The sequence below is a fragment of the Artemia sp. Qi Xiang Cuo genome, chromosome 18, assembly GCF_049724085.1.
Source record: "Artemia sp. Qi Xiang Cuo chromosome 18, ASM4972408v1, whole genome shotgun sequence".
Taxonomy (NCBI): Eukaryota; Metazoa; Arthropoda; class Branchiopoda; order Anostraca; family Artemiidae; genus Artemia; species Artemia sp. Qi Xiang Cuo.
In genome coordinates, this window is record NC_142811.1 from 34,776,876 (window position 1) to 34,791,689 (window position 14,814).

The 14,814-nt window shown below is 36.3% G+C and overlaps 1 protein-coding gene across 1 annotated transcript in view; it reads left to right on the forward strand.

The window, feature by feature from the left end:
* Positions 1-14,814, forward strand: part of Col4a1 (Collagen type IV alpha 1) — a 241,450-nt gene that overhangs the window by 223,976 nt on the left and 2,660 nt on the right. Inside the window, exons 24-27 of the mRNA XM_089104421.1 lie at positions 265-434; positions 1,476-1,680; positions 2,324-2,495; positions 8,978-9,092. Of these exons, the coding sequence (XP_088960547.1) occupies positions 265-434; positions 1,476-1,680; positions 2,324-2,495; positions 8,978-9,092 (662 nt within the window). The remainder of the gene's footprint in view (positions 1-264; positions 435-1,475; positions 1,681-2,323; positions 2,496-8,977; positions 9,093-14,814) is intronic.

Here is a 14,814-nt window from a genome sequence, read left to right on the forward strand (position 1 = left end):
ATATATATATATATACATTGAAGAAATCTTAGCAGCATATTTTGATCCACAAAATTGGGACAGAAGCTCTTACGACGGGAATTTTGGTGATTTCACGATAACTTCTGCGGAGATTAGTACCGCACTTGCGTTCACCCTTCAGTGAGATCGAACTGGGAAAAGATCAAATCGATCGCTATTTAGGAAAGAACGAATGTTTTGCTTATTTTCACTAGGCTCGAAAAAACGCACTCTTTCTATATTTCATCTTGTTCTACATTTTAGGACCTCCTGGGTTCCCTGGACCAGCTGGACAACCTGGTACTCCTGGACCTGCTGGATTACCAGGTGAAAAAGGGAGGCAAGGTGAATCTGGAAGACCAGGTCTTCCAGGTATTCAAGGCGAACCTGGTCCTAAAGGTGACAGAGGTCTAGATGGCCCTCTTGGATTGTCGGTAAGTAATTTTCATTGGCTAAACCAGGAGGGGATAGTGGGAATTCTCGTTTTCTGTCAAAATTTCAAAAAATTATAGCATGGGATGTTTAAGGACAGAGGAATAGGGAGTGGATAGCCATTGTCCGTTCTACAGCGGAACATTTAAGGGTGTTAGTTTTAAGGGTGTTTTTAAATGTTATCATATGCAGACATGATAGCCTTTAAATAGGCATAAACTGAACTTACTCCAGATTAGCTTTCAAAACTTAAATAACTTTATTTGCAGATAACAGGAGTTAGGTGAATACATAAATAGATCACATTTTTTAATGTTTTGTTTAAGTGTTTTATCTAGCCTGTTCATTTATGTCAGACGTGGGCTTTTTACCAAATATGATAAAACCTGACAGGGGTCTGACCTGTGGATCTGGAAAAAAAAAATAAAAAAACAAAAAACAAACAAACGAATATTGAAACCCAGAGTTTTAAGAGTTTCTTCTTTTCTTTTTTCAAGTGTTATAATTTCTAGTGCATCCCCACATAGTTGTAATTTACCTTGTTTAATCGAAAACCTTTGGAAAAATATAATAATGACTAAAATGACAAAGCTGCTAAATTGTAATTACTATGATTACTATAATTTAACGCATAAAAAATGAGAAAAGCGACATGAAAAATCACGATGGTTATGACTGTTGAAAAATTTTGCTGTTTAGAACAATAGTTGTATTTATTTTCTGGAGTTAAAAAATTTCATTTGTGTAATAAACCCTATGCAAATTCCTGCCTTGATAAATGTCAAAATTCCTTCCGTTTGAGAGAACGAAATATACTTTTACTTTTAGAAAAGTTTTTCATCAAAAGTAAAATGACAAACTCAGCATTTTATAAGGAAATCTTTAAATCAATTACTCCGTGAAAGGTGTTCGACAATATTTCTTGTAAATAAAAGTTATTCTTGTGGATTTATAGCATTTGCTTGTTTTTTTTCGTTATTTAAATCAGCTTTTGCTAATTTGTATTATATGGATTATCCTACTCAAGATTTAATTTCCTACAGGGTCCAGGTGGACTACCAGGAGACAAAGGAGACCCGGGGCGTGATTGCGAAGGTCCTCTCGACTATTCCACTGGCAATTTATTGGTCACGCATAGCCAAAGCTCAACACCACCAGACTGTGGGAGAGGAGATTTTGTCAAGCTTTGGGACGGATGGAGTTTATTACATCTTGAGGGGAATGAAAGAGCACACACGCAAGATTTAGGTACAAATATCACCCGTTATTTAAACTAATACAATAAATAACATTATTTAGTATACAATACTACGAAAAAAGGAAGGAGTTCAAAAAGTGATAAAATTAATGACATACTAAACTAAAAATCTTCCCAGAAAAAACTCAGATACTTTCAAGACGTACCTAACAGTCTTCTTCTGTATATAATAATATAAATGATGATATAATTTGCAACGTAAAAATATGTAAAATCGTAAATTTAAAAAAAAGAAGTATCGGAAACAGCCATAACTTGCTTGCTTATTATTACCCCAGATCTTGTTACAAAGCAACGTTACGGACAGAGTTAAAACACGTAGACTTTCAAGCACCAATTCTGTAGATTGGCCCATTCAAACGAGGGGTCACCGACGCACAAGAGCTAAGGATGAAACTAGGTAAACGCTTGGCGGTAACTGGAGTTTAGTAATGTACCTGGCACCATAAATTATGTTAGGAAAACATTCTGAGATAGTCTAGTCTATTGTGTATTTTGCAAAATAAAAGAAAAAGAGAGAAAAAGACGTCTTGGGCAAATATTTTTTTATTAATACACCCTCCAAGCCACTCTTTAGTGGCTAAACTAGAATATTAGTTTCAACAGAACTTAAATTAAAATTTATTTTAACAGGTCTTGCCGGATCTTGTGTTAGAAAATTCAATACAATGCCTTTCCTCTTCTGTGATTTGAATGAAGTATGCAATTATGCAAGTCGAAATGACAAATCCTACTGGCTATCAACAACCGAGGCAACTCCAATGATGCCCGTTGCAGAGAGGGAAATTGAGCCATATATCTCCAGGTAATTATTTATATTACAGTTCGTTTTTAAAATAAAACTTTAGACAGTTTATCTAGCGCTTTAGGTCAGACCTAATTTTCAAAGTACTGAACAGTACACAAAGGTACTTTCGGAGCTAAAAAAAACCTTTGCTAAAATACCCGTAACTTACCGAAAAATAGCCATAACATAAACAAATTGGATATCAAACAGTAGCACATTCTTTTTTCATACAAATGAATTATATGGCCAAATTTGTTACTTTGTTATCAACTATATTGCCCCGCTGTTGCTGTTCAATTAAAATGTCATTATCAGGTAATTGCTCTTTTGCAATGTAAACAATTTGTCTTGGAGTAACACTATATATTTAGAAGGTTAAAGCACCTAAAACCTAATTAACAATTATTTAAATATATCGCGATCTATTTTTTTTGCTTATGAACAAATGGGTCACAAAAAAAAAACAGTTAAATCTCCACATAATATTAACAAAACAAAAATAAACATTACATTCACAATAAATCCCAACGCCAATTAGCGTGTTTTGGACGACCCCCCCCCCCCAAAAAAAAATACACACACACAGAAAAACTATTATAAGACTTTCTCGGAAAAAAATCTTACTCCTTCCCTCATACTTCCTCCCACCAAACAATTAGTCAACCATTCTGAAGTTAATATGTTTACAGGGAACTTGAATAAATCTCACACTCATCCCAATCCCCAACACATATTGACACTCACCCAATCACAAAACATATGAAACAAAATCTCTTTTAACAACAGACAAGCATAAACTCACACCAAAATAATCAATAAATCTCTCTTTAGAATATTGGTTAAAACAAATACATCGCAAAAAAGCACGGAATTCCTCAAGGGTCTTCTTACCCTTAGTTTCTTCTGAAATTCTGTTCTAGTCTTCAGGGACTATAGCCTGTATCAAATGGAAAACTTAGATCTGGTAGTAATAGCAAAAGGTTTTCCGACAAATTTATCATTTCTAGTTTGATAACTATGTTCCCTTTACTTATAAAAGTCCAAAAACATAGAGGTAACAAATTTGAAAGGTAAAAAAATATTTGCATAAAAAAAAACTATATAAAATTTAACCAAACCCAAAAACGGCAGAACTTTTAATTGTATGTACCAAGATCTTACCGAACTCCAAGAAAAATCTTTGGTCAGAACTCTTACGGCCTTATTTCGTAATACAAGGAGCGGGTTTAAATGGCTAGTGAACGTCGGCGACCAAACTATTACACAATACAATAATTGTGGATGAATAAGAAAAAAAATATATAACATTCTAATAGCCATTTTGGGAAAAAAAAATCCTTCAATGCCCACAGAACTCCAACATTTTTAACTATTTTTGTACTCTTAAATGTAATGTGATCTTTGAAACTAAGGCACTCATCAACCATGACACCGAGATGTTTCACAATACTGGTACATTTTATACTTCCACTTTCTACCGCAATTTCTTCAACCAAAGGATAGTAATTTGCACTTCTCCCATATAACATAAACAAACTATTAGTAGTACCTACTATACATATTAACAGGAACTTATCGAAAAACTGCTCTTTACTCAACATAATGAGGTCTTGGGGAGAAATCGTATCATGTATTAGCAAAGGCCAGTGTTAACGCCTCACAAAATGTGTCATGTATGGAAGATCTTAATATCCACCAAAGAATATGGACGAAACATTGAATTAAAAACTCGAGCTGGCCCTCCAGAGAAAATTTATTGCAAGATTCGTGGCACCACTAACAAGTTCCACTCGGGGTGGGGACTCCATCTTTCCCGAACTGGAAGACCTAAAATAATCAGGTTTTGCCATATTCTGTGTTCTTTATTCACAAGAACGTGACATTATTCCGGCCAAGAAAACCTTCTTTTTTTTACCTTAGGTCTACCTTATTTTTTTCCCTTTAATTTTTTGCAATTTCCAATCTACCCCCCATCTTCCCTAAAAATTTCTATTAGCACCCCAGAACAGCAAATATAACGATATGGTAACAGTTTATTCAACCAATATTTTTGAAAACTACTGATACTCCTTCTAAAGGACTTGGAGTAGAAAGGATACTCCTTCTAATGATAACTTTCAGGAAATAACTTCTGTTCGGAGTTTATTTTACAGGGTAACTGATGGCCAAATGCAGTATATTCCCACTTATCTGTCTCTTATTGAAGGTAAACAGTGAGGTTCCGGCGTGCAACTCAGCTCGAGCAGAAATTTCCTCAGAGTTCAGTTTTTCGGTTTCATTAATCTATATTTAAAAACAATATACATAACCTACATAACATTCCTGCCAGGAAAGCAAAAAAAAAAAAATATGCTTGGCTAGGGCAGGACATTAACTAATATTAATTAAAAACAAACAGAAACAACAAATTAACTGAACGTATCAAGAAGAAAAAAAGAGAGCAATAGGGAACGATAAAAAAGGGTAAATAAAAATGGGGAAAAAAGACAAACCTGGAGGAGGACAGCACTAAACACTTTTTCTGTAATGACCTTTCGCTGCTCGCTTAAAGGATACAAAATTGTTTGAATTCCGGATGTGTAAGGGGAGTGAATTCCAAATAGTCGGTGCAAAAAATCCAATTCAAAAAGAAGCTCTTTTCGTAGAGGGCGCTTCTTGGACTATGTCACAAGAATGTCGCGTGTCGTAAGTGTGCAAATCTTGATATCATGTAAACAAATTTTGAAATGAAGATGGAATAAGGCTATTGAAATAATTGAAGCAAAATTTGCAATCTGGGATTCTCGAGTCTTGGATACATCAAATATCTTGGTAAATTTGAAATGAAGACTAATCTGTGGGTTGAACAGGTGATATAATTTGAACTACCTTATTTTGGATGATTTAAACTCTTTTATAACAAGAAATGAAGCTACTTGCCTATATGAGGCAGTCGTAAGACAAATGGGGATGTAAAATAGAATGATAAACCATTTTCAGGATTTTGTTAAGGAAACAGAATTTAAGACGGCGAATAACTCCAAGGGACCCTGAAAGTTCATTGCCTACTAATTTTGCATGTTCTTTCCACGAAAGATTCTCCTCAACTACAAATCCAAGATATATACTGATTTTTACTCTCTTTATAATACTATTAGCTACTTTTAATTTTAGATCTGTTTGAATTGAACATATTCTAGAAAATAATACATAATTTGTCTTACTGTAATTCAGTGTTAAATAGTTTGAATCAGCCCATGAGACAAATTCAGTAAGAGCTGTTTCCATTTTTGTAAACAAAGAAGGTAGATTTTCACGTGCAACAAAAAGAAGTGGATTGTCAGCAAAAAGTATTATGTTGGCTTCTGACAAATAATATTTTACTCGGTCAACATAATTAAGAGAAAGTAGGGATTCCAGTATTGACCCTTGTGGCACTCCACAGGGTATAAAATAGCGGTCAGATGTTAGGTTTACATTATGCAGAACTTGAGCTCTATTACTAAAATACGAAGGAAACCATTTTAAAGGTACGTTATGTATCCCTATTGATTTGAGAATCTGAAGTAATGTGTCATAATCAATAGTATCAAATGCCTTTTTAATGTCTAACAGTAATGCTGCCGGTATTAGACCTTTATCAAATACATCATTTACCCAATCAATCAATTTTAAAATGACAACATACGTTATAAGTCCTTTCCGAAAACCGGACTGCGTTTTGCAAAGTATATCTTGCTCCTGGAGGTAATTATATATTCTATTATGAACCACTTTCTCAAAAATCTTGGAAAAAAAGGCAGAATGGATATGGGCTGGTAATTGCTCGGGTTATTTTTTTACTTTTCTTTATGAAGGGGTAATACACGTGCCACTTTAAGCCTTTCTGGGAAAGTTCCCTTTTAAGTGACAGATTTGTTAAATAAGCTAAAATAGGGATTACAATTTTTTAGTTGTTTAAACAATTTTTAACGACACTTCATCAACTCCACAAGATTGTAATTTCATTTTCGTAATTATTTAATTTTTTTCATTTTCGTCACATTCCGTAAACATGAATTCAGAAGTTATATTTCAAGGTGGGAGTTGGGGACTTAATGATCTTTTAGCAGCTTCATGGTACAGTTTGAACCTTTCTCTGAAAAATACTTACAAAAATTTTCCGCAATTTCATTCAAATCATTAACAATTTTATCACTAAAAGTCATCTTTTTTATTTCTCCTTCTCTTTCTTATGGCCCAGTACTTCCTTAATTTTTGTCCAAGTCTTCTTCATATTTCCTATAATTTGATCAAATTCCTTTTCATAATATGATTTTTCAGCATCTTTTTATTTTATTCAGTCGATTTCGGTATTCTTTTAAAACCTCGAGTTTCTGATCCGTGAGGTCTTTTAGATAATCTTTATACAAACTATTCTTCATTTTTACAGAAGCATGGATACCAGTCGTCATCCACTCCTTCCTTGGAATATTTTTTTTCTTTCTGACCTATTTATTTCTACAGCACTTATCAAACTCCGTAAGAAATGCATCCAGTAACAAATTATAACCCTCATTTGCACACTTACTTTTAAAAACTTCCGAAAAATCAACGCGGTCTAAATTTTCAGCTAGTTTTCTTAAACTGAATTTTTTGATAATTTTCTGTATTTAAGCTTATTTTTTAGTGGCCTGATATTTAAAATGTCAAGTTTGCCAATCAATATAAGGTGGTTTGATTCATAGAATGTCAGCCGAACAATCTTATAATAATTGGACATCAACAAAAATGTTATCTATTAAAGTTGCCGAAGACTGCGTTATTCTCGTAGGAAATCAACACGGCCATCCGAATTCAACAGATCAATATTAAAATCACCCATTATAACTGTCTTTTTATTTTCTCTTGTAACTTTAGATAAAACACTTTCAAGAGCTTCTATGAAATCATTATCTGAAAATGATGGTGATGGTTAACGATGGTAGAGCAATGTTACAACATACGATCTTAAATATCCAAGTAGTTGCGAATTAAACGTGCCGCTGGAAGAGCTAAGGATGTTGTCTATGCGTTTGTTCGACCTGAGAGCCAGGATTCTCCTTATGACACTGTTATCATTTTATTGCAACGGTTTCACACCTCTACGGAAAGTTTAGATTAATTCTGCATCAAAACTATCTCAGTTCCTCCTTGGCCATCAATGAAACAGTTAGTGTGACAATATTTTGACAGTTTGAAGTCACTAGTAGGACAGTTTGAAGTCAATACTTTGTACAGTTTGGACAATATTTGGACATTTTGAAGTTAGAAAAAAATTCTTACTTAATAATATGCAGAATAATTGTACCTAACACATTTTGCATACAGACAAGCTATACTTTACCCCTCCCTCCCTAATGTGCAAATACATAGCCCAAACTTGTTTCTAAAGTAACAAAGAAACCGGTTTGTTCTCGAGTTTTACACATCGTAAACTTGAGTGAGTGGCGTGTAATAAACAAGAACCAGAATTTTTCATGGGGAAAGAGCCGGATTTCCCGGTATTATTTAAAACGATCATAAATTAAATTTAAAAAATAAGTTTTTTTCAACTAAAAGTAAGGAGCAAAATCAAAACTTAAAACAAACAGAAATTAATACGTATATGAAAGGAGTTGCCCCTTTCACAAGACCTCGCTCTTTACGCTAAAGTTTTGACTTTTTGTCCTAATTCTTTAAGAACGATTCCCGAAACACAATGGCCGTTTAAAGGTCCTGAAACGACCTTTATCTAGCCTATTCGGAGTATGCCCTAAACATCTCGTCTTTTTTATTCACATTTATTTAACTCAAACCTGGATGGTCCTTCTTTGGACCACCACATTTGATAATTTTCGCAGCCTGAATGCAGGAAGGAGACCAAAGTAAAAAGAGACACACTCCATGAAGAACCAGCTTTATTTTGAGTTTGGAATACCGATAAAAAGCTACTGAGGAGTAAAAACAAGGGGCAACGCCTCCAGATCATATAGTGCAAAAAGTGACAATAATAATTATATTCAGCTGATACGAAAATCATTAAAGGCACGAGCAAAAGTATAGAAAAACACAACTATTGACCTTAATATCAATGATCCTTTAAACAATTTGATAGAAAAATGGCAAACAAATGATACTGGACAAAATGTTTATTGAAGTAGAAAAAAAAGTGTTGAACATACAAAATGTTATTGCTTTTTCATTACCACCCCGTTTGAAAACTTTGACCTAAAGAAAGGTATTATGGTCTTTAGAAATTTTAAAATCTAATAGGATCTTGAGGTAGTGCAACGTTTGATTCCAAATCTAGCATCCCCTATCTTCCACTGTTGGTGCTTTTGGTACTTTCTGTCCTATTATCATCAAATTGTTAAACGTAAAAAAGGTATAAGAAGAACTTAAGATAAGGGAGTTAATAAATTCTACTCTACCATAAACAAATTATAATTTTTTATATTTCTTTAGTACACAAAAAAAAAATATTAGAACACATTCTAAATGAATTTAATTCTACTCAACAGGTGCAGTGTTTGCGAAGTACCTTCAAACGTACTTGCTGTTCACTCGCAATCACAAACCCTGCCAGAATGTCCAGTTGGTTGGTCTGCACTATGGAATGGATTCAGTTTCGCAATGGTAAGTCTACAGTGTTTATTAAACTTTACTGTACTATGAGCCACTGACAGCCGTGACAGGCCAAGGGGAAAATAAATTCCCACTGCTACTCCGTCCGGACAATTTGTGTGATTTATAAATACGAGTCCAGTCTTGCCCAGCTTGCCGGCATGAGGCCTGGGCTAAGCTCTAACATCGGACATCAGTAACTCAATTGTATTAGCAGATTTAATATTTGGATTTTAGCCCTCCTTATATTTTTTTTCAGCTTTTTAGTTTTTTGTTGTTATGCTTATGTATCTTGTTGTGTTGAAATTACTAATTTTCTTCTATACTGTTCTTTCTGTGTTGCCGTGTATGTCTTTTGGTTTGTAAATGTGAGATATTCGCGATACACCTTTTTTCTCTAAGCTTCACTGGAAACTTGAGAAGTTTTGGAATATTTTCCAGTTTTGTCATGATTGTTAAGTTTGGGTTTAAATATTTCATTTTACGGGAAAGAGGGCTCTTCAGATTTATGTTTTTATAACTCTTAGAAAACGATTTTTCGAATCTGTAATTCTCTATATTTTGCGCCAATGAGTAAAGTATTCCCGCCGGCCAACCCAAAATGACTTATCTGAGGGTTACGAAATTACCCCGCAAGACCCTTCCTCTTAATAACATCACTACCAAGCCTAGGGAAAGATATAAAACTGAAAGGGATCCCTTTAAAATCGCTTCGTAAAATATGTATATCTTATGATTTATTTTTAGCCTAGTAAAGCATTAGTATCGTGTAATTATGTATTACTTTCAAAAATCCGTAAATGAAAGGTTTTTTCGATTAATTCATTATCTGAAACATAAACATATAATTCAATGTGCCTTTCAATGTTCTTTCCAAACATAATAAACATTACCATTGCAAATTCAATTTTAAACCCTTAAATGGATCGTGAAAGTGACACATGATTATTTATGTTTTTATAGTAGAACCATGGTAAAAACATATCCTTCGATTCAAAGTTCAACTCTAAATTGATATTATACAGTCATCTATTCCAGATGCATACAGTAAATTCCTGAATTTTACTTTTTGAAGTTCACCATTCTTCATTGCCATTACGTAGTTCAGCATTGTTCATAGTTGAATGACGAGAAAGATCTGATTTTTTGAAGTTAGGCTATTAAGTTTATTGAATTTAGTGGTAAAAAAATTACTTGCATTTGACTTACTGACTTACTTGACTTAAGGCTCCTGCTGATGGTCCAGCGTAGAGAGAGATATGACTCATTGCCTCCATTCCGAACGGTCCTGTGCAAGCGTGATTGCTTCTTGGAGATCAGTACCGATCATGCAGAAGTGCTGGGTAAGGCTGTCCCTCCATCTGCACCGGGGTCTTCCACGGGGGCGCTTCCAGCCATGTTGAGAGGGATCAAAATTGAAAAGTATGCTGGCGGGTGCTTCTTCTGGCATGCAAATTAAGTGGTCAAACCACCGTAGAGTTCTTATGGCGAGCTGACGAGATTTGGGGATCTGATCCGTTAGTGTCAACAATCGGGTGTTTGAGACGAAGTCGTACCTCTTGATCCCTTCGATTCGTCTTAGGAATTTTGTTTGGGCCACATCTATGGCATCACAAACAGAAGCAGCTGCCAGCCAAGTTTCAACACCGTAGAGAAGGACTTGCTTCGGTCGTGTTGTAGATCCGCATTTTTGTTTTTCGGCTAATGTTAGGCTTTGACCACAAAAAACGGCATAATCGAGCCATAATAGACGCAGCTTTCGCGATGCGCGACTGGACTTCCATTTCAACTGAGCTGTTATCCGAGATAACAGATCAAAGGTAAGTAAAAGACTTGACAACTTCGATAGTGTGCCCTAATACGTTGAATGATGGTGGGTTGGCGGAATTTCCTCCCAGGTCGATGATCATTATTTTTGTTTTCTGCCAGCCAATATGTAGTCCTACTTTCAGAGCTTCTTCCGACAGTGTATATCGCCATACTTCAGTCCGAATTGGAGCCAATTCGTGGTTCGATCCATGACATAATCAATCACCGCATTGAAAAGTTCAGAGCAGCAACACAGCCTTGCCTTACACCAGTATCTATCTCGAATAGTGGGCTTCGGCGACCATCAACCTGGACGGAGCTTTTTGACCAGTGCAGAGCGCTTTGAACAGGCTGCAATATTTATCAGGGAGTCCCGTTCGTTTTAGTATCAGCGAAAGGGACTTACGATCGAAAGCTGCTTTAAAGTCAACAAATGCAATATATGCTGTACGCTGGAACTCGCGGACTTTTTCGATGACCTGTCGAATAGTGTATATCTGCTCGGTCGTGGATCTGCTGGGCATGAAACCTGCTTGCTGAATTCAGCTGCACTTACGAATGAATTGGATACTCTTATCAAGCAACATCATGGTGAATAGTTTGCCAGGCACTGACAGGAGGGTGATTCCTCTGTAATTCGAGCAATCGCTACGGCTACCTTTCTGCTTCCATAAAGGAAGGATTGTCCCTTCCTTTCATTATTCAGGTATCAATTCGGTTGACCAGACGAGGGATAACAGCATGTGCAGCCAAAGTAACATTGCCAGTCCTCCGAACTTTAGCAGCTCGACGGTGATCCCGCGGGTTCCTGGTGCCTTGTTGTTCTTCATTCTCCGCAGGGCATTTTGTATCTCTTTTACCGAGGGAGGATCAGGCTCTGGTAGATTTTTATATGTTGTTTGCTGAGTGGATGTAGTTATGTTGGGGTCAACGAGGATTCTTTTTGCGTTTAATAGCTTTGCGAAGTGCTGCCTCCATCGGTCAAGTTGAGCATTTTCATCTTCTAGCATTTCGCCAGAGACGGTTTTAACTGCGCCTATCTTGGGTGGTTTCGCAACGCTAAGATCTCTGACAAGCTTGAAAAGGGACATGACGTCACCTTTTCGCGTAGCATCTTCTAGCTCTTCAGCTTTTTTATCAACAAATTGTTGTTAATCACGGTGAAAAATATTGTTTCTAATCCCGTTTAGCCGTCTTTAGGAGGGCTTATCTCAGGCCAACCACGCTTTCCGGCGCTGTTCAATGATTTGGAGTGCTTTTTGTGATAGCCAGGGCTTCTTTGAATACATCATACGACCGACGGTATTAGTGGCAACCTCTAGTAAAAACCCTTTTTATAAGTCCGCCAGGACGTGTCCGGGTCAACAAGCGTATCCAGGCATTCAAACTTGTTCTGAATTTCAACTGAGTACTTTTGGTGGAATGCGTCAATTTTTAGTTTATGGGTGTCCAACTTTGGCTTGCGTCGTTCTGAAGGCTGGGCTTTAAGACGCAGGCGGAAGTTCGCAGCAACTAATCGATGGTCTGTATTCCCTATCTCAGCGCCACGATATGTTCTACAATTCGTAAGCGATGAGTGCCATCTTTGGTTGACTATGATATAGTCAATCATCTTCCGTGTTCGCCCATCGTTGCTATACAAAGTTGGCTTATTTATGTCTTTCCTGTGAAACAGGGTGTTGGCAATGACCAATTCGTGCATAGCGGGTCCCATTTTCATTCAACGAGTCAGGGGTAACCGGTCCAACTACAGATTTAAAAGCTCCGCTGGGGTTTGATACACTTGCATTGAAATCGCCCACCACAGCCAAAACATCATGAGGGGAAATCCGGGATAGAGCAGATGTCAGAGCTGAGTAGAAATTATCTTTTTCGACCTCTGGGGAGACATTCGTTGGTGCTTAGCACACAATAACCAACATCTTCCCATGCTTGTGGTTGAGGCGAGCAGTGAGTAGTCTATCCGATATTGGGTTGTGGGATATCAGGCATTTCTTTGCCTTCTTGTTTAGGAGCAGGCCTACACCGCTGCTTCTTCTGGAGGTTTGCCCTGACCAAATCATCCTGTGACCTGTACTGGCAATTTCTTCATCGCCTGTACTCGTTAAATGTGTTTCTGCCATTCCAAGAATGTCAATCCCACATCTTAACATCTCCAGCCCTAGAAGGTCTTTGGATCCCGGCTTATTCGTGGTTAAAACATTCCAGGTGGCTGTTCTCAACCCACCTTGGTCAGCAAGGTTCAAAGGATGTCCAAGGGCGTGCCGAGGTCGTAATAAATTAAAACGAATATGATCAGAGGCTTCAGTTGTATTTCTTTTCATTGCAATTATTTTCAGGAAAAGGGTCGCAAGCGCCCAACCGTCCCTAGGCCTGGTTTCTGATTAACAAACCCTGGGCTGGGCTCCACCCGCACCCATGAGGTTGGAGCGGCCCTATTCGGAGCAATTAGTTAGGGGTTTAAGCCCCATATCCAGTGGCACGTGGTCAGAAAACAAAGTTTGCATCCCTCCGTACCTGCATTTGAAATAGATAATTGTTCAATATCACCATAGTTTTAATTTTCAAATTGAATGGTATGTTTAAAGCGCCAGTAATACTCAAGCGAGGAGAGCTCCGACCCAATTTTGTTCGGGGTGATATGTTTTTTATTTTTTAACATTTTTTGTTCAGTGCAATTCAAGTTCCTTCTAGATCTCGTATTCAATGCAAGTTCTCTCTGTTTTAGGTTTGATATTTTAATTCATGGTTATTTCTGTTTGTTCTAAGTTTGCCTTCTTATATGAGTTTTTTAGAGCTCTTTTTAAGTTTTATATTCTCCTTTACTTCCTGTAAAAAAAACAGCATTGTCTACAACTGGTCGTTCAGAAGGATATTTTTTCATCATGGGCCCCAAAAGGCTTGCATAATTGTGAGGCACCCTCTGAAATTACAAATGAACATCTGCTACGTTCATACCATTAAGATTGGAAGAAGCGTGCGTTGGAATGGCCAGTACATATATTTGGATCAATTTATATTTTGAAAAAAAATCTTGCTATGACTACATTCGAATAGGTATTCGAATGTTTCGTTCTCAATCAGTTCAAAATTGGCACAGCGTTTCCATGTTGAAATACGAAAATCCAGTGATAGTTGCGAAATTATTCAATGCGTGCTGCGAATCATCATGCCTGATGAAAGCATTTCTTTTTTTACTTTAAGATAGATGTTCCCCCTTGAAACAAGCGTATTTCTGACAATCGTACAGCTGTAACTTGAACCAAAAGGACAAGATACTTATTTGCTTGGATTTTCTTAGTCTTAGATCTATCCCATCATCAAGCCAGAATTACGATATTATTGGAACCTTTTCTTAGAGAAGATTCAAAATTTGTGGAAAAACCAACAGGATAATTGTCCTTTTTTTCAAAGATTTTCAGTCTATATTTAACATACTATATTTTGGATTTAGAAAAACACGCCTACAATTTATATTAGAATTTTAAGTTAAAACACAGGAGATATGTTAAAAACATAGGAGAACAGAACAATAACATACCATACATTACACAGCGAACATAAACCTTAATTACAACCAGTTTGTGAAACAATAATGGACGAAAAAATCATTTGCAAGCTAGATGATCTGCCATACCGAACGTGAAAATCTGAATTTTTCGCGTGTTTGTCTGATTATAATATATGATTTTGCGTAAGAATTTCATTTGACTTGGGTTAAATTAATTGTGCTGAAAATTGTCAAACTCATTCAGTACAAAGAAGCCCCGAAAAAAAAAACAGAAAACATCCCTCGCATGCTGCCCACTAGGATCTACACTAAAGATCCTAATAAAATACGATAAATTTAAAAATAATGATTAAAGTTTTGAATCAAAAAATTTCAAAGTTAAATTCCATTTCAAAGTTTTATGATTAGAATTGC